The sequence below is a fragment of the Salvia splendens genome, chromosome 8 (genome assembly GCF_004379255.2).
Source record: "Salvia splendens isolate huo1 chromosome 8, SspV2, whole genome shotgun sequence".
NCBI classification, from domain to species: domain Eukaryota; kingdom Viridiplantae; phylum Streptophyta; class Magnoliopsida; order Lamiales; family Lamiaceae; genus Salvia; species Salvia splendens.
This window is the reverse complement of record NC_056039.1, coordinates 18,093,179-18,115,419: the sequence shown is the minus strand read 5'-3', so window position 1 is coordinate 18,115,419 and position 22,241 is coordinate 18,093,179. Positions and strand designations below refer to the sequence as shown.

The 22,241-nt window shown below is 36.5% G+C and overlaps 2 protein-coding genes across 3 annotated transcripts; one reads left to right on the top strand and one right to left on the bottom strand.

The window, feature by feature from the left end:
* The first annotated feature begins 463 nt into the window (after positions 1–463).
* Positions 464–943, top strand: LOC121745873. The gene has a single exon (XM_042139817.1). The coding sequence runs from the start codon at positions 464–466 to the stop codon at positions 941–943; it is 480 nt and encodes a 159-aa protein (XP_041995751.1).
* Positions 944–7,639: 6,696 nt separating this feature from the next.
* On the bottom strand, positions 7,640–14,678 carry LOC121744319 (bidirectional sugar transporter SWEET17-like). Of its 2 annotated transcripts, none has more exons than XM_042137822.1 (6): positions 14,540–14,678; positions 14,411–14,447; positions 14,122–14,332; positions 13,846–14,007; positions 12,752–12,871; positions 7,640–7,836 (listed from the first exon to the last, which is right to left on the bottom strand). In XM_042137822.1, exons 1-6 carry the CDS (start codon positions 14,571–14,573, stop codon positions 7,816–7,818), a joined length of 585 nt encoding a protein of 194 aa, XP_041993756.1. In that variant the 5' UTR covers positions 14,574–14,678; the 3' UTR covers positions 7,640–7,815. The 2 variants fall into 2 exon arrangements, with proteins under 2 accessions (XP_041993756.1, XP_041993755.1); XM_042137821.1 differs by lacking the exon at positions 7,640–7,836 and adding an exon at positions 9,992–10,267.
* Positions 14,679–22,241: the final 7,563 nt, after the last annotated feature.

Sequence of the window (22,241 nt, the reverse complement as noted above, 5' to 3'; positions counted from 1 at the left end):
TATACTCCAAAACTAATGCACAAAAACTCAGGGTGTTACAGGCTCTTCCAAATCCTTTCATTTTCTCCATTAAACATAAGACCAAAAGAAAACCTTTTTAAATTCCCTGTTGAAGATAGCAAAGCGTATGCATGGAAGAAAAGTGCGGGTGCATGGATGAAGAAGCTCGTACATGAGTAATGCCCGCGTTCAGCTATCACATAGCTGGAGCCTAGTCAGCCGTGAGTCAGCAATGACTCAGCAAATGTGAATAAAGAATGTTAGTTATAAGTTAGTTAAGATGTTAATTAGCTTCTTCTATAAATAGCTAGTGTTTGGAGTTATAAACACACGTCTTGAATGATCAATAAAGATCTTCATTCTCTCAAATTCAGTTCGATATTTTTAGTTCATTTATTTCTACATGGTATCAGTGAAATCCTTTCCAAATTCCGCTACATTTCTCCGATTTACTTCTTCTCCAATGGCTCAGCATGGTGGCGGTGGTGCCAACCAGATCCAACCAGCGGAGGACTTCTCTAGTCCGTATTATTTTCATCCAAGCGACAATCCTGGCCTTCAACTATTCTCTCAAGTCCTTGAAGGCTCCAATTACATCAATTGGAGTCGATCTATGTCTACCGCACTCTTAGCAAAGAACAAGTTGTTGTTCGTCAATGGCACATTGTTGAAGCCACAGGATGATGATCTTCTATATCATGCTTGGATTCGTTGCAACAGCATGGTAGTTTCATGGATCAGGAACTCCTTATCACCTAAAATATGTTCTAGCATCATGTATCTCGATGATGCGAAAGAAATTTGGTTAGATCTACGTGATCGTTTTTCACAATGCGATTCAGCTCGCATCTATCAACTCAAGCAGAGAATCATGTCTCTGACTCAAGGAGATGATGACATCAACAACTACTTCACCAATCTCCGGATAGTTTGGGATGAGTAAAAGAGCATCCACAACGGTGGCAACACGCCGTCCGTCCGTCCTTGCCGCTGGCAAGGACATGGTTGTCCGCCGCTGGTACGGACGTGCTCTTAGCTAAGAGCACGTCCGTGCCAGCGAGCAGGGTGACGTGACGCGTTTCTATTGGCCGTTGACATTTTTTTTTCTTTTTTTTTTAAATAAAAAATAATACCAAAAACTAAAAAAAAAAATATTTTCGGATTCCCAAAAATATACAGATTTTATTACCATTTTTTTGAATTTTTTTTTTGAATTTTTTTTAAAAAAAATTAATCCCAAAATCATCTATAAATACACACATTCATCATCCATTTGGGCGAAATTCGGCCACGAGTAGTGGGTTTTTTTAATTTTAGTTGTTTAATTATGTAATTTTTAATTTGTAGGAGTTTAATTATGTAATTTTTAATTTTTAGGATTTTAATTATGTAATTTTTATTTTTTAGGATTTTAATTATGTAATTCTGTAATTTTTAAATTTTAATGTATTTTGTAATATTATTCCATGTATTTTTAATGTATTTTAATTTTATGGAAATGTTTTTATTTAAATTGAATAATGGAATGGTAGGACCCTTGTGCTCGTTCTTGCGGAAGAGCACAGATGTGGGTGTTGTGCTCTTGCCTAAGAGTAGGCAGAAAAAGTGTGGCCGGGCCCACAACCGTGCTCGTTGGCAAGAGCACGGTTGTGGATGCTCTAAGCATACTCAACCACTCTCATGGTGTGTTTGCACAACCTGCAGGTGCCAGAATGCTACAAAATGGCACATTCACCAGGAAGCAAAATGTGTCATGCAATTTTTGATCGGATTAAACTCCTCTTATTCTCAGATCCGTTCTCACATATTATCAATGGTTCCTCTACCTACCTTGTCTAAAAGCTTTCTCATTAGTTCTCCAAGAAGAAAGGCAGCGCACTATAGGTGGCATTCATACTCCAAAATACACTCATGCTCTGCCACCGTCTTCAAGTGAACAGCCTTATTCAACCAATGCTGCCTTCAATCGAGGTAGATTGTGCTCTCACTGTTGAAAAACAAACCACACGGTTGATAAATGTTTCTCTCTCCACGGTTTTCCACCAACTTTTGGCAAAGGAAAGTTCAAACCAAGTTCTAACTGAAGAAACTATGCTGCTCCTAAATCTGTTAATTTTGTGGATGATAGTCTACCTGATTCCAGTGATAAATCCTCTACTCCATCAGCAATGCCTACATTTGATCAGTGCCAACAGCGGATAACTCTGCTGCAAAGTCAACTTGCCACTGGATCTCCTTCCATTCCTCCATCAGCCTCACAACAAACTTCATCTCCTATACAATCTCACTCTCCTCATTTCACAGGTACTACTCTATATCATCATCTTGTAGCTAATGTATCTATGCCTTCACCTATTTGGCTCCTAGATACAGGAGCAACGCATCATGTTTGTTGCAATTTATCTCTATTCAAGTCAGCATAACCTGTCCAAAATGTCTCTGTCAAACTTCCAAATGGAGCCACTGCACCTATAACTCACATAGGAACTATCTGCCTAACGCCTAATATCACTCTCCATTCTGTATTGTTTGTTCCATCTTTCTCATTTAATCTGATCTCCATCAGCTCTTTAACCAGTTCCTTGTCTTGCAATGTGACCTTAACTCATAATTCCATTCAAATCAAGGAAGCTTCTCAGGCCATTGTGATTGGGAAGGGTAGAAAATTGGGAAAACTATACACACTAGATGTGAGTCCTGAGCAAGGTGTAACCCAAGGTCCTTCTGCTCCTTCAATTCCCATTTCTTCACCTTTATCTGTTCCACATTCTTCTTATGTCAATTCAGTTGTTAACATTGATGTTTGGCATAAGAGATTAGGACATTTATCTTTTAGCAAGCTGAAAACTATGTCAGAAACTCTATCATTCTCAAATAAAATTCATTCATTGTGTGATATATGTCCTCTTGCAAAACAGCAACATCTGCCATTTCAAATTTCTGATAATGTTGCTAAACACTCATTTGATCTTATTCACTGTGATGTCTGGGGCTCTTTCTCTCCAAACACACACCAAGGATATAAATACTTTCTCACCATTGTTGATGATCATTCCAGATTTGTTTGGACTTTTCTCATGCAAAACAAATCAGATGTCAAACCTATCCTAACTCGGTTTTTCAATACTGTACTCACACAGTTCAGTAAAAATATCAAAGCCATCAGATTTGATAATGCCCCAGAGTTCAATTTGTCTTCCTTATACTCTTCTTTTGGAACTGTTGTTCAACATTCTTGTGTTGAAACTCCCCAACAAAATGCTAGAGTTGAAAGGAAACATAAGCATCTATTATATGTTGCTAGGAGCTTGCTGTTTCAATCCCATTTACCTATTCAATTCTGGGGGGATTGCATCCTTGGTGCATCATATCTGATAAACAGAACTCCCTCCTCAGTTCTTCCTAATAATCTCACACCATTCCATATGCTTTTTGACAAACCCCCTTCATACTCTCATTTGAGAATTATAGGTTGTCTCTGCTATGCTTCTACATTGCATAGAGACATTGCATAGAGACAGAGACAAGTTCTCTCCCCGAGAAACTAAGTGTGTCTTGTTGGGATACCCTACTGGTTTCAAGGGATATAAACTTCTCAATTTAGACAACATGCAAGAGATAATCTCCAGGAATGTGGTATTTCATGAAGATATCTTTCCTCTGGCTCATCTTCCATCTTCCAAATTTCCTGATCCTAATCCACAAAGAGCAGCCCCTCATCCCTCCACCTCTTCTACTACATCCACACCTATACACTCACCTACTCCAATTTCTGTAACTTATCCTCATTCTAAACCCTCTACTCCCACTATTACAAAATCTGGCAGAATCACAAAATCTCCTACACACTTAACTGATTATATCTGCAACTCTGTTGCTTCTTCCTCCCTCTATCCCATCTCTTCTTACTTCAGCTTGTCCAATCTATCTCCCGTGTACCTTAAATACATCATCACCATGTCTGCTATATATGAACCCCACACATATACACAAGCCTCTGTGATCAAAGAGTGGCAGTTGGCTATGCAAGATGAGTTGTCAGCCTTGATCAGAAATAATACCTGGAACATCACTGTGCTGCAACCAGGAAAGTTCCCTATTGATTGCAAATGGATCTACAAGGTTAAATATCATGCAGATGCCACTGTGGAGAGATTCAAAGCTAGGCTTGTGGCCAAGGGCTTCACACAACTTGTGGGTATCGATTTTTTGGATACATTATCTCATGTTGCCAAACTCACAACAGTAAAGATGATGCTTGCTTTAGGTGCCATTTATGGCTGGTCACTTAGCCATTTAGATGTCAACAATGCTTTCCTATATGGTGATCTAGAAGAAGAGATATACATGACTACTCCACCAGGCCTTGAGGTTGACAGACTTGTTGTTGAAGGGGCCACTCATGACTCAACACTAGTCTGTAAACTAAAGAAATCCCTATATGGACTCAAACAAGCCTCTAGGCAGTGGTACCTCAAATTATCAGAAGTTCTGAGAGACTTTGGACTACAACAATCAACCTCTGACCATTCATTCTTCTACAAGAGTAATACAACAGGTTTCTTTGGCATAGTAGTCTATATGGATGATATTTTGGTGGCAACCACAAATCCTCAGATGACTGAAAGCTTCAAGGAATTTCTGTCAAAGCATTTCAAGTTCAAAGACTTGGGAGTGCCCAAGTATTTTCTAGGCATTGAGATTGCAAGGAATAAAAAGGCAATCCAAATATCACAAAGGAAATATGCTATGGATTTAATCAATGATGAAGGGCTTCTGGGATGCAAACCATCAACAACATCTATGGATCCCATGAAGAAATTACAACTAGAATCTGGAGCTTTGTTAGATGATCCATCTAAATATAGAAGATTGATTGGAAGACTTCTATATTTGTGCATTACTAGACGAGACATCACTTATGCCGTGCACAAATTAAGCCAATATGTTTCAAAACCATGTATAGATCATTGGCATGCGGCTGAGAAAGTTCTAAGATATCTGCAAAGAACCCCAGGTCATGGACTCTTCTACTCTAGCAGCAGTAAGCCTGTGTTAAGCATCTTTTCAGATGCAGATTGGGCAGCGTGCCCGGATACAAGGAAGTCTATGACTGGATATTGTTTGTTCCTTGGCAACTCTTTGTTTTCATGGAAAGCTAAGAAGCAAAATACAGTCTCTAGATCTTCAGCCAAGGCAGAGTATCGAGCAATGGCGCAGGCAACTTGTGAAGTTGTGTGGGCTAAAACTTTGCTTGAAGAATTTGGAGTAAAGACAGAAAGAGCAGTACCTCTATATTGTGACAACTAATCGGCAATTCACATATGCTCAAACCCAGTTTTTCATGAAAGAACGAAGCATATAGAAATTGATTGTCACACGGTTAGAGAAAGGTTTCGTCAAGGCGTTATCAAGCCCTTACATGTCAGGAATAATCTTCAAATTGCAGACATATTTACCAAACCACTGGGAGATACGGCCTTTCAATCTATACTTGACAAGATGAACTTCAATAGTTTGTATAGTCCATCTCGACGGGGCATATTGAAGATAGCAAAGCGTATGCATGGAAGAAAAGTGCGGGTGCATGGATGAAGAAGCTCGTACATGAGTAATGCCCGCGTCCAGCTGTCACATAGCTGGAGCCTAGTCAGCCGTGAGTCAGCAATGACTCAGCAAATGTGAATAAAGAATATTAGTTATAAGTTACTTAAGATGGCTTCTTCTATAAATAGCTAGTGTTTGGAGTTGTAAACACACGACTTGAATGATCAATAAAGATGTTCATTCTCTCAAATTCAGTTCGATATTTTTAGTTCATTAATTTCTACATTTCCCAATACCAAAATCTACAAAAATATTATTAATGTTTGGTTCCAATCGGTTTTTGGCTTATTAAATTGGGTGCTATAAAGAGAATTAAGGATGTATTGCAATAGTTATTATATTTAATGGTTTGATAAAGATTAAAAGAATTTAATTAGTAGTAACAGTAAGCATATTGTGACACCACTTGCAAACTTTTGTGAAGGTTAAAAACATATTTAAACTCGTTGTGTAATTTAAATTCATCGAATAACTGTGAATGACAAAAGTTAGAAATAAAGCAAATTAGATGATAAACCATGATCTGCTCTAATAATTAATTTCTTGTTGAAGGGTGACAAGACTTTTAGCTTAAATTTCGTCTGTGTTTGACATTATCTAAAATTTGATATTAAGAAATAAAGCAAATTAGATGATAAACCATGATCTGCTCTAATAATTAATTTCTTGTTAAAGGGTGACAAGACTTTTAGCTTAAATTTCGTCTGTGTTTGACATTATCTAAAATTTGATATTAAGAGTAGTTATTTTCTAAAATGAAACGTGAATTTAGATTCCTATTTCCATTGGTGAACTTCTAATTATTTAATAGGAAATTAATCATTATTTAATTTACTCCTGAAACGTCTTTCAATATATATTGTAACTGCAATAACATAAAATTCATATATTAAGAATAAGGTCTTCTTTTGAAACTGCCACCTATTATATAAGTATTCAAAATAATTGCATGAGTATTTAAAATCTTGTCCAAAACTTATAAGTATTTAAAATAATGGCCAAAGCTCTTTTTTTATATATGTATAGATGCCCTCAAAACACCTCTCTGAAAAATATGTCGAATTACTATATATCTTGTTTATTACAATAAAATTTTTAACAAAATCATGCCACTTTCCAACCAACTAAAACTCTAATTTCTCAATAATAAGCACTTTGGGCCGGGACGGGTTTTAATATAAAATTAGTAAAGTAATAGAGAGGTAGAGACAAAAAGTAATTAAAGTTAGTGGAGAATGAGTCTCACCTCATTAGAGAAAAAAGAGTTTTCAAAATTAGAAGCTGCATATTCTTGTGGGATGGACTAAAAAGGAAATAGTACATATTCTTGTGTGACTGGGGGAGTATCATAATTGTATGAAATTGGTTATTAAACTTTGATTGGTTCTAAATTAATCACTGAACTCCATACTTTATACTCAATCCGTCCCTGAAAATTTATCACATTTCATTTTTGCACTCGTTTTTAAAAAATGATAATAAATAGTTAAAGTGGAGAGAGGGTAAAATAAGTGAGAATAATGTAAAGAAGACTCTCATCTATGTTATTCTCTCTCTTACTTTACCATCTCTCCACTTTAGCTATTTATTATCATTTTTTTAAAACGAATGCAGAAAATGAAATATGACCAATTTTCAGGAACGGATGGAGTAATACATTTAAGGTGTGATTAAATTATTTTTTACTTAATTATATGCCATGTGGCATTTAATTAATCACACCTTATATAATATTTCCACCATCATTGGACAAATTGAGCGAAAGAGTAATTTGCAAAAGAAATTTATTTCCAACTTCCTAAATAAGCTTCAGCAAATGAAAGCTTTGATCAATTCTGAAAGAATTTTCGCAAATGAGAAGCTCCCAATTCCCAGCAAGATGATCTTACGAAAATGAAAATATGTTCCCCACAAGCAAGAAAAAATGAGTCTTTCAATTTCAGCTTCAGATTGTGTATGAATAAAACGATACTAGAAGCTAATGAATTAGGTCACCATCTTCTACTGAGTTTATTGATGTGTTTGGGTTAGTTCAAATATTGTTTGAGTTTAGGTCATCTTCCGGAATCCTGTAATTGGGATAAGTATGTAAGGGCATCCGAAGTGGTGCGGATGTCCCGGCGGAATTCCCCCGCGAAATTCCCAAAAACACCTTCTGGCACGTCATAAGAACTTCCCACTGCACTGCCACGTCATACGGACTTCCCACTACACAGTGGCAGAATTCCCCTGCGGAATTCCCGACGGAATTCCCACATTAAAAAAAATCACAAATTCACAAATTCAATAATTTTCGGAAGTAAACAATTTACGTAATTAAAATTTCGACGAAAATAAGGAAAAAATACCATTAAAATAAGAAAAATACATTTCACCAAATAAAAAAAATACATTTCAATAATTAAAAACTACATCAACGAAGACCCATACGCTGCCACACTTCTTCAATAATATTGTTCTGGAGTCGAACGTGGGCTTGTTTTTGGCGCATGTCGACAAATGCACAGACTCGATCGACGTCGTCATGGGGAATCCCCATGCGTACATTGCTAGTGGCCACGCTGTGGATTGGACCCGCAGCATCAACATCATCATTGGCCCAATCGGTCAGTGCTGGACCTTTATCTTCGACGATCATGTTGTGCATGATAATATATGCGTACATGATGTCGGCGACGCTGTCAACGTACCACAGCCGTGATGGACCCTTCACTGCCGCCCATCGAGCCTGGAGCACACCAAATGCCCGCTCCACATCCTTGCGCGCTGCCTCCTGACGTTGCACAAAGTATACCTTCTTCGCATCCGTTGGGCATCTGATCGTCTTCACAAAGACGGGCAACATCGGGTATATCCCATCCGCCAAATAATAGCCCATGTTGTGCTGGTTGCCGTTGGCGACGAAGTTGACAGCCGGACCGACGCCCATGCACTGGTTGTTGAAAAGGGGCGACGACTGGAGGACGTTGATGTCGTTGTTCGACCCGGCTACTCCAAAATAGGCATACCATATCCACAACCGGTAGTAAGCTACCGCTTCAAGGATCATCGTGGGATTCTTGGCCTTGAAACTGGTAGTGTACATCCCTTTCCATGCAGCGTGGCAGTTCTTCCATTCCCAGTGCATACAATCTATGCTGCCCAGCATCCCCGGGAAGCCGTGCTGAGCCCCGTGCATATCCAGCAGAGCCTGACAATCTTCGGGGGTAGGCTTCCGAAGATACCTATCCCCGAATATCTCCCTAACGCCCTGACAAAAATACTTCAGGCAGTCGCGGGCAGTCGACTCGCCGATGTGGAGGTACTCGTCGAACATGCCCGCCGCACCTCCGTACGCCAACTGCCTGAGTGCGGCAGTGCACTTCTGAATCGGTGTGTGGCCGGGTTTACCCGCTGCATCCTCCCGCACCCTGAAATACCCGTATCGGCGCTCCAAAGCGCCAACGATACGCATAAACAGCGGCCGTTGCATCCTAAACCGTCGCCGGAATAGGGTCTCCCCAAACCGTGGCTCCGGCGCAAAGTAGTCCTCGTACAACCAACGGTGGGCAGCGAGGTGGTCGCGGGGTACTATGTGCGACGGTGGATGGGTCAAGGCACCGCCGGCGCCGAGGCCCCTTGTTCCTCTCTTGTCGCGGCCTCCCGCACACGTGCCCAAATCGGAGCCATTACGTCTTCATGATGGCCACTACCACTACCACTACCACTACCAGCCATTACTATTATATAAAAGAAATTTAGAGAGAGAGAAACTTGTTAAAACAAGTGGTGCGAAATGAAACGAAGTTCAACGAGCGGTATATATAGACATTACCAAAAAAAATGAAATAAAACGAAATTCTGCGGGAGTCGATGCAATGGCGGACGTCCTCGCGGAATTCCGCTTAACGCCGCGGACCTGCGACGTCCTCAACCCAATTCCGTATCCGTGGCGGGCACGCCTAATGGCGGACTTCCGTGAAGGAATTCCTGGACGTTCGTGGGAATTCCGCGCGGAAGTCCGCCATTCCAGATGCTCTAAATATTAGTATAATATAGGTGTGATTAAAAGGAAAATCTATGTGGCATTTTAATTGCCACATGGAATAGAATTAAGTAAAAAAATGATATAAACTTTAAATGATTATAAAGCTTAAGGAAAAAAATTGAATTAACCATAAATGATTATAAAGTTTAGTAATTAATTTGAAATAAATTAAAATTTAGTAACCAATTTAAAACGATTAGTTTAGTAGCCATTTAAACAATAAAAATAAAAACACTTAAACTAATGCAGATAACATATAAAGGCGTTGTATTATAGTGAGATTAAATGAATTTTTAATGCTTAAGAAATTCAAGCAATGGTTGTTCATTTGAACATCTAGCAATATACATGGGTTTATTAACGTAAAAACTAATTTTTATAGTAAAAATAAAAAACACATACTGTAAATCATTGCACTACTAGTGAAATTAGTTGCTCCATATTTGGACAGCATAAAATTTTAGTACACATGAATAATCAATGTAGAGATGGAACAAGGAGTTGTTGGTGATGTTCACATCTCTCTTCCAAATCACCAATTCCAATTGCATTATTTGATGACTTTGCTTGTCTATACATAGCATAGAGTACTAACTGTGATACTCCAAGTAAAAACCCCATGCTATGCGGTACCTTCATATATTTATGTACAACACATTATGCTATATTCTCTTTGTAATCACAATTTCCATATAGAGAAGAACTACGCCGAAGTAAAAAACAATGTGAAGTTAATCAGCCAAACGAAATTAAATCAATGGGTAAATTAAATCACAATTGGTGTCCAAAATTTAGTATTTGTCAAACTAAAAAAATCTCAACGTAAGTTTTCATTCTAAAAAAATCTCAACATTGAAAAAACTTGTTTATGTCACGCATTACATAATCTAGCAATAATTAACGAGTGTCTTTCTTCACCGTAATTTATATTTGGAAAATTATTTTTTGACAAAATGTCGTTATGCTATAATGCCTTTATTTTCATTCATAATTTATATTTAATGTTTTCACAAATAATATCCTAATGCTATTTTAGATAGATATAAGTCAAATATACTCCTAATTATTGCTAATTAGTTAGGATTATAAGAACTGTCCCACCAGGCCAATATACTTCAATCTATTGAGTATTGACTAATTATTCGTAGTTAAATTCTTTATTTAAATTAATACAAACTTTTATAATATCAAAAAATACTAAATATTATTATAACTTCTCAAAATTTTCCATAAAAATATAATTCCCATATTTTTCAAATCTAATTTATTCCAATAATTCGACAAAATCTAATTTATTTTGTATCACGGGTTATTTAAATTAACTTTTTTTTTTAATTTTACCTCATGTGAAAACCAAATATGTGTTTATATAAATTAATTTATTGTAATTATTGTGTCATGTACATGTACACAAAATAAGATAAATATAAATATTAATTAAAAAAGCATTACAGTTATACCGAAGATCATTATAACAAATTGATTAGAAATTTCTTACTAGTAAAAAACAATATTGCAAAACCAATCTTAAATTTCAAATGACAATTATTTCAATTCATGGTGTTTCGGTACTCAACTGTATATGTTGTGACTAATACTTAGTTGTTAAAAAGTGTGTTTTGTTGCCTTTGTAGTAGAGATTTAAAAGTTTTGTAATGAACAAGAGTTACTATTAATTCTAAACTTATTTTTATTTTATGTTTATCGATAGTTATCTAATAAATTTTGTTATTAAGTAATTGTGATTTTTAAAGTCTACATAATGATATTTCTTATGCTCTTTGATTAATTGAAAATATGAAATTAATACAACGAAAAAAAAAATGAATCGTGTATAGCATGAGGGTTGGCACTAATTTAACTAACATTTAAGCATTATATTTTCTTTATTTTTTCTTTAAAAACGAAATTGTGATCATCAATGGTTTTCTTTTATCCTTGTTTTAGGTTATATACTATAATTTTCTTTTTTATGGTTTTTGAGAGCATAAAGTAATGCTCCTAAAAAGATTATTAGTTGCAATAGTTACTGTGAAGAAACTTAATTCTTTTTGAAAGCAAAGTTTGAAAAACAAGAACTAGGGATTTTATTTATGAAATAGGTGAATATAATGTGCTCAAAATGAGCACCTTTATGTTAACATAATTGTAGAATTTTTATGAAATAGGTGAATAGGATTTGGTCAGTATGAGGACACTAACGTTAATATAATAATAGATTTTAATGAAATAGAGAAAGGTAATCTATAATTTAAAAATAAGTTAATCTTAAATTAATTTATCTAATACTACTACTTGGGCTGAAGAAAAGGAATTATGTATGAAAACTTTTCTTTCTAACAAGGAGAAAGAAGAAGAAGCGGAGAAGAGAATATAAAGAAAAAAAAATCGAGAGATGAGTAAAACAGCTACCAATTCTATATATAAGCAAATGGAATAAGAAATCCTAATACAAATCTATCAAAATAGATTAGATTAGATTTATTTTCAAAATTAAAAAATCAAATTTTATAGCAATCCTAGTAAATAAGGAATGACTAAACATAAACTACTACAAATTAAATGATTAATAAAAATAAAAAATAATACTCCCTTCATTCCATAGTAGATGTCAAACTTTCCTTTTTAGTTTGTCCAACAAAAAAGGTCACATTTCCTCTTTTAGAAAAAAACCATTCTCACATCAATTGTAAAATTATATTTTCTCTTACCACTTAACACACAAAATAACATCTTCTAAAATTTTGTGTCATTTTCTAAGTGTGACATCTACTATGAGACGGAGGGAGTATAAAATTACATTTAAATTTAGATTATGGTAAAATCATAATGCCTCTAACTAAGTCACTGTATTTTCAATATAAAACTGCATTTAGAATGTCTATGATTTGGGTAAAGTGATTCATAACTCCGTCATTGGATAAATCAAAAATTTTAAAAATATAAGAATCTAAACATAGGATAAGAATAATTTTTTAAAATAGTTAGGGTCAGAGATTATGATTAATCCATAACTAATGAAGGTGTGATAATCTAAGTTTTTTGGAAGCACGTTATCGAGAGAAATGTAATTTGAGAGGGCAATATAAAATAAAGTAAAGCAAATAGGAGACTTACAAGGAGAAAAATGTCACGAACTAGCATCGCGTAAGTAGCCCAGGTGAGTCCATTGGCGCATAGACAAATTGAAAGCAAGAGTGGCATGTATTCTACACTCTTAGTTATCACCACTTGTCTCTGAAAAATAAATATATAAATATAGTGAAGTTTTATTGCAGAATCAGATCTAGCCCTTATATATGTTTACTCCATTTGTTTTTGTTATGATGTTTTGCATATAGGAGTAGGACTATAATCAATATCAAACCGGTCTTAAACGCTAAACAACGAACATCATTATAAGATCACTCGAAGTTCATTATAATAAATTAATAACAAACTTATAATGAACATTGGATTTATAAATTGCGTCAGATGAAGTTATTGTTTTTAAATCTTTGAATTCTATTTAATGAACTACAAATACAATTATAATAGACTCTACATTATTTTATAATTATGTGTTTGATTCTTAGTGTTTAAAACTAGTTTGGTAGTATATAATACGACCCTATAGAAGTATTATTATCCATGGAAATTTCTGTTGGCATCTAAGAAAGTAACAGAGGAAAGTTAGGTATTCGAAAATGAAAATGATCAAGTTCAGTAAAAAAATAGATATACTATTTCATAATCCTTTTATCTCAATTCAAGATGTCCACATTTCTTTTCTAGTTTGTGTCACCCAAAATGTCAACTTTCTATATTTGTAAAGTAATCACTCTTTCCTCTTTCATCTTCTATTATTAAAATATTCAACTATATATTTATCTCTACTTGCTCTATCTAATAACACTTTCTAGAATCATGTGGCATTCAAGAATGTGCAAGATCTTGAGTGGGAAAGGGGGTACGTAACAAAAAAAATCTAATTAGAGAAAGAAAAGTCTTACATTTAAACTCTATAAACTAATTTTCTAAAGTTCATCTATGTCAGCACTACACATTCCAATTTGTCCTTTTCTTATGTCGCGATCACGATTGATTTAAAAAAATGAGGAATAAAATATTTATCTTTGATTGCACAATAATGGAGTACATAAAATTAGCATAGACTATTTTTACTTATGCAAACATATGAAAAATGAGTAAAACAGTAGCTAATTTCATACCATGATAGACAAAGGCGAAGCGTATCGAAGAATGTTAAAACACGCACACAGAAACCCAGTGAAATTGATGCTTGATTCTCCCTCCAATTCAAACCTACTCACCCAAATCGCCACCACCACACACCCTATATCCATCACCGCCGCTATCGCCGCCGTCCTCGCCTGAAAACCACTCATATTGATATTGCAATTTTTTGTTTCAGTAAGCATTTCATCAAACACTTTGTGTGCAGAACTCAGAAAATCCAAAATATCAAACAACGAAATTGAATTTACCCTGATCTTAGGAGGAGCAAATGCGAGATAGAGAAAGAGGTAGACGGTGGATATAACGATGCCAGATCCATTAACTGTAGCTACGAGAAACGCATCTGGTTTGATGATTCCGTAGTAAGTCCACAGCGATGCATTCAACACCATACATATGTATGGGAAGCTCGAGAAATCTTCCGTCGATCGCTTTTTCACTATCCTCGCGAATGTTCCTCTGCAAAAAAAAATACCAATCGGAATCGCCAATTGAAGATATTCCAATTGATGTTACGAGATTGAAAACTGAACTTACATAGGCGAAAGCAGTATTAGAAACGCGGAGATGTTACCTGAGAAAAAAAAAACAGAGATGAAAAGTAATTAATACTCCTACGAGATTTGTGTTTGGCTGTTAGTATGAATTCGGGTTGTGATTTGATACCTAAAATCCCCAGCATAAAACTGAGCTCCACCATTGTTGATTGCTGGAATTACACACCAATAATTACGTTTTTTTATATAACCGCCGCACTCCATTTATAAGCATTGTTTCATTTTTTATTTAAAAATTTTCGTTCTTCTACTCGGATGGGAACTATCAAATCTATTAATACTCTCTTGGTCCAACTGTGACAATTTTCTTTTTCGTTTATTCCACCCAAACTATCACATTTTTTTATAAAAAAAATATCTTTTACATTAATATAAATACATATAATATTTTCTCATTTCACTTAACTCACTTAACACGTAAAAAATTATTTTTCTGTTCTCCTCATCTCTCTTACTTTACCATATCATTTTTCTTCTCTCTCTTGCTTTACCAATTTTATCTTAATTATCGTGTTATACCCATTGTCCATATTTTTATAGGATGGAAGGAGTATTTTTTAAAATCTCATGTCATTATCCAAGTGTGCATCTATTACGAGAACGATGGTAAGTACATATTTTTTGGAATAATAGTCATTAAATAATAAAGTTGGTTAAATTATAAATGCTCCTAACTTTAGAAATTAAATATTAATTTTTGAATTTTAATTTACTCAATAATCAACGTTTTCTTTTTAGTAGTTTTGAGAATGACAAATTGATAAAATAAAAAAAAACACTACAAAAATTATCTATATTAGTGGCGGAAATAATCCGGCAATAATAGTGGCGGAAATAATCAGCCAATAATAGTGGCGGATAATCTGCTAGAATATTTAGTGGCGGAATATTCACGGAATAGTGGCGGATTTTAATTTACCCACACCAGTGGCGGATTTATTCCGGAACTATAAATTATTTTTAAAATAAGCTATATAAATATTTTAAAAAAATTAATATTAGTGGTGGATTTTCCGCCATTGATCTAATGGCGGATTACTTTCCGCCACTGTTTTACGAATCTTAATTAAATGAGTAAAGGTCATTTTTGGTCCTAAACATAGGACGATTTTATGATTTTGGTCCAAAACATTATCTTTTGAATTATTCAGTCCCTCACAAATAAAAACGGATCACATTTAGTCCGAATTGGACGGAACTATTAAAATTTAACAGTCAACGAATTTTAATTCAATTTTGACTGGATTAAGAGTTAATAATTATGTTTTACTAATGTCTAATATCTAATTAACCCAAAACAAAAAAATTTAAAATATAAAATAATTTAACAAATATCAAAACATAAATTCAAAATCAAAAATCAAAATTAAAACTTGAAATTGTCGTCCATAATATAAATTAAAACATAAAATCAAAATAAAAAAATCAAAACTATAATTCCTACATTCCAATCGATGCCTCTTTCTTCACAAAATTAAAACAAATCGGCTTCTTTCTTCAATCTCGTCCATCTCCCCAATCTCTCACTTTGAACACTTGGAACCCTAGATTTCGCCGGCGATTCAACCCAGGTTCTCGCCAACGATTCCAAGGTAGTTCGCGGTGGCGATTCAACCCTAGTTCTCGCGAAAAACTCTAGTTCTCCATGAGTTGGTTCATGTATGACTCCTATCACCGTTGCTTCGGCGATCCTCGTGATAACAATTACACGTTTAAGAGGAGGAGGAAGGCGATGCACAGTCAACCAACTCCGAGTGAAAATCGAGAAGGTAAGCTTTGCTTCATGTTTCATCTTGTTTCGAAAGTGGTTCCAAATTTTTTTGTCTTATTTGTCTTGTTTTCTTAATTTGTGTCAATTTGTCTTGATTTTTTCTCAATTTTATCTTATTAGGAATTGATTTGTCTCAATTTTGTCTTATTAAGCGATTAGGATTTTCATATTTTGGTATATGCGTGGATTGAGTGTGCTGATCATGTGGGTGTGGTGGATTGATTGTGCTGAGCATGTGGGGAATATATTTTTTGGAGTATGTATGTATATTCTTTGATGTGTGTTGGTGGGGACCAAGGTTGGTGATGGTCAACATGTCGGGTATAATCTTTGATGTGTGTTTTGCTTAGGATTTTAAATGCTTATGGTCTGGTGTTGGGGAACAATTTTGGTAGTGGGGACCTGAAGGGTAGGCAGCGGAAGCGTGTGTTCTAACGGATCACATAAAATTCTGATCTATTTAGGAGATTATTTAGACAAATTCTATTCGCGTAATTCTCACATGTATCATGCTCATAGCTTGAATTCAAACATGCTTTATCACAATTAACACCTAAAACCTGCTTAGTATGGAGTTAGCCAATTTACCTCGTTGATTCTCCAAAGAATCGAAGATAGCTAGCGCCTTCTCCACGTGAAGATCTTGAGTACTAAACCACGGATCTTCTGACTGGTTCCCAGACTGTAAACAGATATCAATGTGGACTGATCTCGCCAGAATACTTGGACTTAAATAAAGAAGACGGAAACTGCTGACGGAGGGAGCTGAAAATCGTCCCTCTGCTTAAAGGGGATGGGACAAAAATTTTGTTGAAAATAATGTGTATTTTCTGTCTCCTTCATTCTCCTATTTATATTAAGTCACATATTGGGCCCAGTCAGGGATCTATGGAAGAATTTGGATATGGTCTCGGTCGGCGGCACACACGAGCCCTCGCTCGTCTGCGCGTCGCCCCATGATCGTTGCCCTTTGCTCCCACTGTCTCGACATCCCTATCTCGATTGCACGTGGTGCGATCCGTCTCGGGGCGAGCATCGATGGATCGCACGTCTCGTACGATCGAAAAATTCAAGTTCTTTGATTCGATAGCTCCTGAGTTCATCATGCATAAAATAGAAATAAAAACACCAAGAACATGCTTCGCAATCAAATAACACATGCATACATGAATTTCGTGAAATTTTAATCCAAATAATCAAAGCCAAAGACTGACTCTGATACCAATTGAAGGGGTAGGCAGCGGAAGCGTGCGTTCTAATGGATCACATAAAATTCTGATCTATTTAGGAGATTATTTAGACAAATTCTATTCGCGTAATTCTCACATGTATCATGCTCATAACTTGAATTCAAACATGCTTTAGGGAAATTAACACCTAAAACATGCTTACTATGGAGTTAGTCAATATACCTCGTTGATTCTCCAAAGAATCGAAGATAGCTGGTGTCTTCTCCACGTGAAGATCTTGAGTACTAAATCACGGATCTTCTGACTGGTTCCCGGACTGTAAACTGATATCAGTGTGGGCTGATCTCACCAGAATACTAGGACTTAAATAAAGAAGACAGAAACTGCTCACGGAGGGAGCTGAAAATCGTCCCTTAACTTAAAGGAGAGGGGGACAAAAATTTTGATGAAAATAATGTGTATTTTCTGTCTCATTTATTCTCCTATTTATATTAAGTCAGATATTGGGCTCAGTCAGAGATCTATGGAAGAATTTGGATATGGCCTCCCCCAATTAGCTTTTTACTAATTAAATTGAACCCACGATTTAATATAATCTTATATTGGAATACTACGAGCAGCCACTACAAAAGTAATATTGCACTGCCCATCTAAGTTTAAAATTACAAGTATTCCGGGTTGTCATTTGTTTGTCATTCATTTTCCGTGCTTAAGATAGAAACGTCCAGTAATTAATTAATTAATGTTGTGGACTTAATTAATTAACATATTTTTTTTAACTCCAAGAGTGGACTTAGCAAGAAACGCTTATTTATTATTCATAGAATAATTAAACTCCAACTAGCTAGGTTCCTAATAATAAAACCTTGTTTCGAACTCCTCTTGTGGACAATATCAAACGAGACTCACCTCGCGCACGATTCAATATAATAGCAATCCTAGCACCGCTAGATATTAATCACCACTACCCAATATACCAGGATTCTTGGGTTACGAAAACCCGCACATTTTGGTAAGTCAAAGTAGTGCATAATCAATACCGTATGCTCAATGCTAACGTAAATTGATTAAGAAATTAATTATCAAGACCTCTTCTTTCAGTAGATAGCATAAAGACTCGTCTTGCTGTTAGATCTAATTCAGTGCTATACCACACCAATGTCATATTGTTTCAGTAAGGCTTAGAAATATTCGAACTGACATTGCAACCTTTCACGATAGGTAGTCTAGGCCTATCTAGGTTGTGAAATTCTTATTTTTCTTTGTTCAATTACGTTGCTTATACATTTAAATATACAATAAACATCTATTAAATGTAAAACATAACAACATTATGACAAAAATAATTTGTTTCATTCCTTTGGAAAATAACATATAGAGTTTTACAGTATTCAATCACTCGAAAGGTGATTTCTAGTATACAAACTCTAACAATCTCCCACTTATACTCAAAACAGCTTTCGAGTAAACAAAATATAGGTCCACACGTCTAATTCTCCCACTTATACTAAAAGCGAGTTGAGGTCTTGAATGAGTCGAACTTTCATCCCTTCAACACGTCGTTCGAACGGTTTCGCCGCCAATGCCTTTGTAAAAGGATCTGCCAGGTTGTTCTCTGACGCAATCTTGACCACTTGTATGTCTCCTCTCTGCACTATATCTCTAATGATATGATACTTCCTCTCTATGTGTTTGCTCGCTTTGTGAGCTCTTGGTTCTTTCGAGTTTGCCACAGCACCATAATTGTCACAGTACATGGTGATGCTCTTGGGCAGATTCGTAACCACACCTAAATCCATAAGGAAGTTCTTGAACCATACAGCCTTTTTTGCAGCCTCCGAAGCGGCCACATACTCGGCTTCCATGGTCGAGTCCTGATCAGATTGAAAATCTGAGTCAGTATATCCCAAAAGACAGAGCTCGGCTGCATTATAAACTAAAGCATAGTCCTTAGTCCGTTTAAGGTACTTGAGTATGTTTTTTACGGCAGTCCAATGTCCTTGGCCCGGATTTGGCTGATATCTTGCCACCATGCCAACAACAAAGCAAATATCAGGCATTGTACAAAGCATAGCATATATGAGACTTCCATCTGCCGAAGCATATGGAATCATTCTCATCTCTTCTATCTTAGATGGCGTTTTGGGGCACATCTCTTGAGATAGATGGATGTCATGTCTAAAAGGTAGGAAACCTTTCTTGGCATCTTGCATGCTAAAGCGACTAAGTACAGTATTGATGTAGGGTTCTTGAGATAAGCACAACATCCTCTTTTCACGATTCCTAAGAACCTTGATCCCGAGGATGTGTCCCGCGTCTCCCTTATCCTTCATCTCGAACTGGTTCGACAACCAAGTTCATACTGATGACAACATCTTTTTATTGTTTTCAATTAGAATAATGTCATCTACATATAAAACCAAGAACACAACATTCCCCTTTTCAACCTTCTTATAAACGCAGCTTTCATTTGGGCATTTTTCGAATCCAAACTTATGAATAATTTGATCGAAACACTGGTTCCATGACCCAGATGCTTGCTTGAGGCCATAAATGGACTTCTTAAGCTTCCAGACCATGTGTTCCTTGCCCTTCATGGCATATCCTTCGGGTTGTTCCATGTAGATGGTCTCCTCAAGACTCTCATCCAAGAACGCAGTCTTAACGTCCATCTGCCATACATCCCAATCCATGTTGGCTGCAATAGACAACAGTATCCGGATCGATTTGAGCATGGCCACCGGGGAGAAGGTTTCTTCGTAATCGATACCTTCCCTTTGGGTATACCCCTTGGCCACTAGTCTTGCCTTAAAGACTTTAACTCGTCCATCGGGTCCACGTTTACGTTTGTATATCCACTTGCTCCCAATGGCAGTACAGCCTTCGGGTAGGACGGACAAATCATACACTTCTTTGTCTATCGTAGATTGTAGTTCCGAATCCATTGCTTTCACCCATTCGCAATGATCGACATCCGCCTGCGCCTCTTCAGAGTTCCAGGGATCTAATACATTGTTGTCCGATGAGTGATCCATAGATTCCCCCAAACCAATGTATCTATCGGGCTCATGAGAGACCCTCTCACTGCGGCGCGGCACTACAATACTTGGAGTAGAAGTTGAAATTTCGGGAATTGTTTGTACACTAGGTACGGGTTCTTGGTTAATGAAACTTGTGACAGAAGTTAGCTCATCAAGAGCCACTTCACTGCTGGGTTTATGATTCATTATATAATCTTCCTGTAAGAATGTCGTGTGAGTACTCACAATGACTTTCTTGTCTTGGAGACTTTAGAATTCATAAGCTTTAGATCGATCCTCTAGGGTATCCTATAAACACACATACCTCCGTCCTTGATCCCAGCTTAGTTGGATCATTTTCCAATACATGAGCCGGGCAACCCCAAATCTTGAGATGTGCTAGATTAGGCTTGCACCCAGTCCACAACTCATAAGGAGTAGTAGGTACGGATTTTGATGGTAAGTTGTCTAAAATATGACTTGCAGAAAGTAAGGCATGTCCCCAAAATGAAATAGGTAGCCGTGCAAAACTCATCATCGACCGGACCATGTTCAACAAGGTCCTATTCCTTCTTTCAGCCACGCCGTTCTGCTGTAGTATGCCTGGTGCGGTCAGTTGGGATTCAATTCCCGCCACCAATAAGTAGTCCAAAAACTCGGCACTGAGGTATTCGCCTCCGCGATCAGATCGCATGCTTTTGATACTCTTTCCATGATACGTCTCCACATATGCCTTAAACTCTTTGAACTTGTCAAAAGATTCAGAGTTGTGGCGCATCAAATAGACATATCCGATTTTCGAAAAGTCATCAATAAAAGTGATGAAGTATCGAAAACCACCTCTTGTCTCTGTTGACATTGGTCCACATACATCGGTATGAACGAGCTCAAGTACTTCCTTGGCTCTATTTCCCTTAGTCTTAAAAGACCTCTTGGTCATCTTGCCTTCTAAGCATGATTCACACTTATGAAAAGGTTCCTTCTCTAGACCTTTAATAAGGTCTTGTTCCACAAGAGAATGGATCCTCCTTTCATTGGCATGACCAAGTCTAAGGTGTCATAAGTACGTTTCGTTCATTGAACTTGAAGGTGCTTTTCTTTTCTTTGAAATTTTAGATGTTGTATTGAGTTCTGATTTGCGATTATTAAACTGTGTAGATGTGATTGTGTACATATTGTTTTCCATGATACCACGACAGATATAAGAACCATCTTTTTTAATAACACAATTGTCATTAAAAGAAATCGAATATCCATTAAAAACCAATTTAGAAACTGAAATTAAATTTCTTCTAAAAGAAGGTATCAACAAAACATTCTTCTAAATCAAAAATCTATCACTACTAAAATGTAAATAAACGTCTCCCACTGCAACGGTCAACACTTTTGTAGCGTCGCCCAGCTGGACTTCGATCTCACGATCATATAGCCGTCTTGTCACCTGCAGTAAGTCAGGATCAAAACAAATATGATCAGTGGATCCAGTGTCTATGACCCAAGTATGAGTAGATGTCGAAGTCAAACATGACTCGACCACTAGAGCTTAGTGCATACCTGTAGCCTTGCCCTTTTTAGGACAATCTGGCTTCCAATGCCCCTTCTCTCCACACTTGAAACACTTCCCCGAAGGCTTCTTGTTAGCCTTCTTCTTATTCTTTCCCTTAGCATTCTTAGCCGTAACAGAGTTCGGTGCCCTCTTCATTCCTACGACAGGCTTAGAGCCAGAGGATCGGGGCGCCAAACTCAACATGGTTGCCTTAGCCGGAACTATAAGGTCCTCTGCCGACTGAAGTTCAGTCAACTACTCTGCCAAGGTGCAATTCCTTTTGT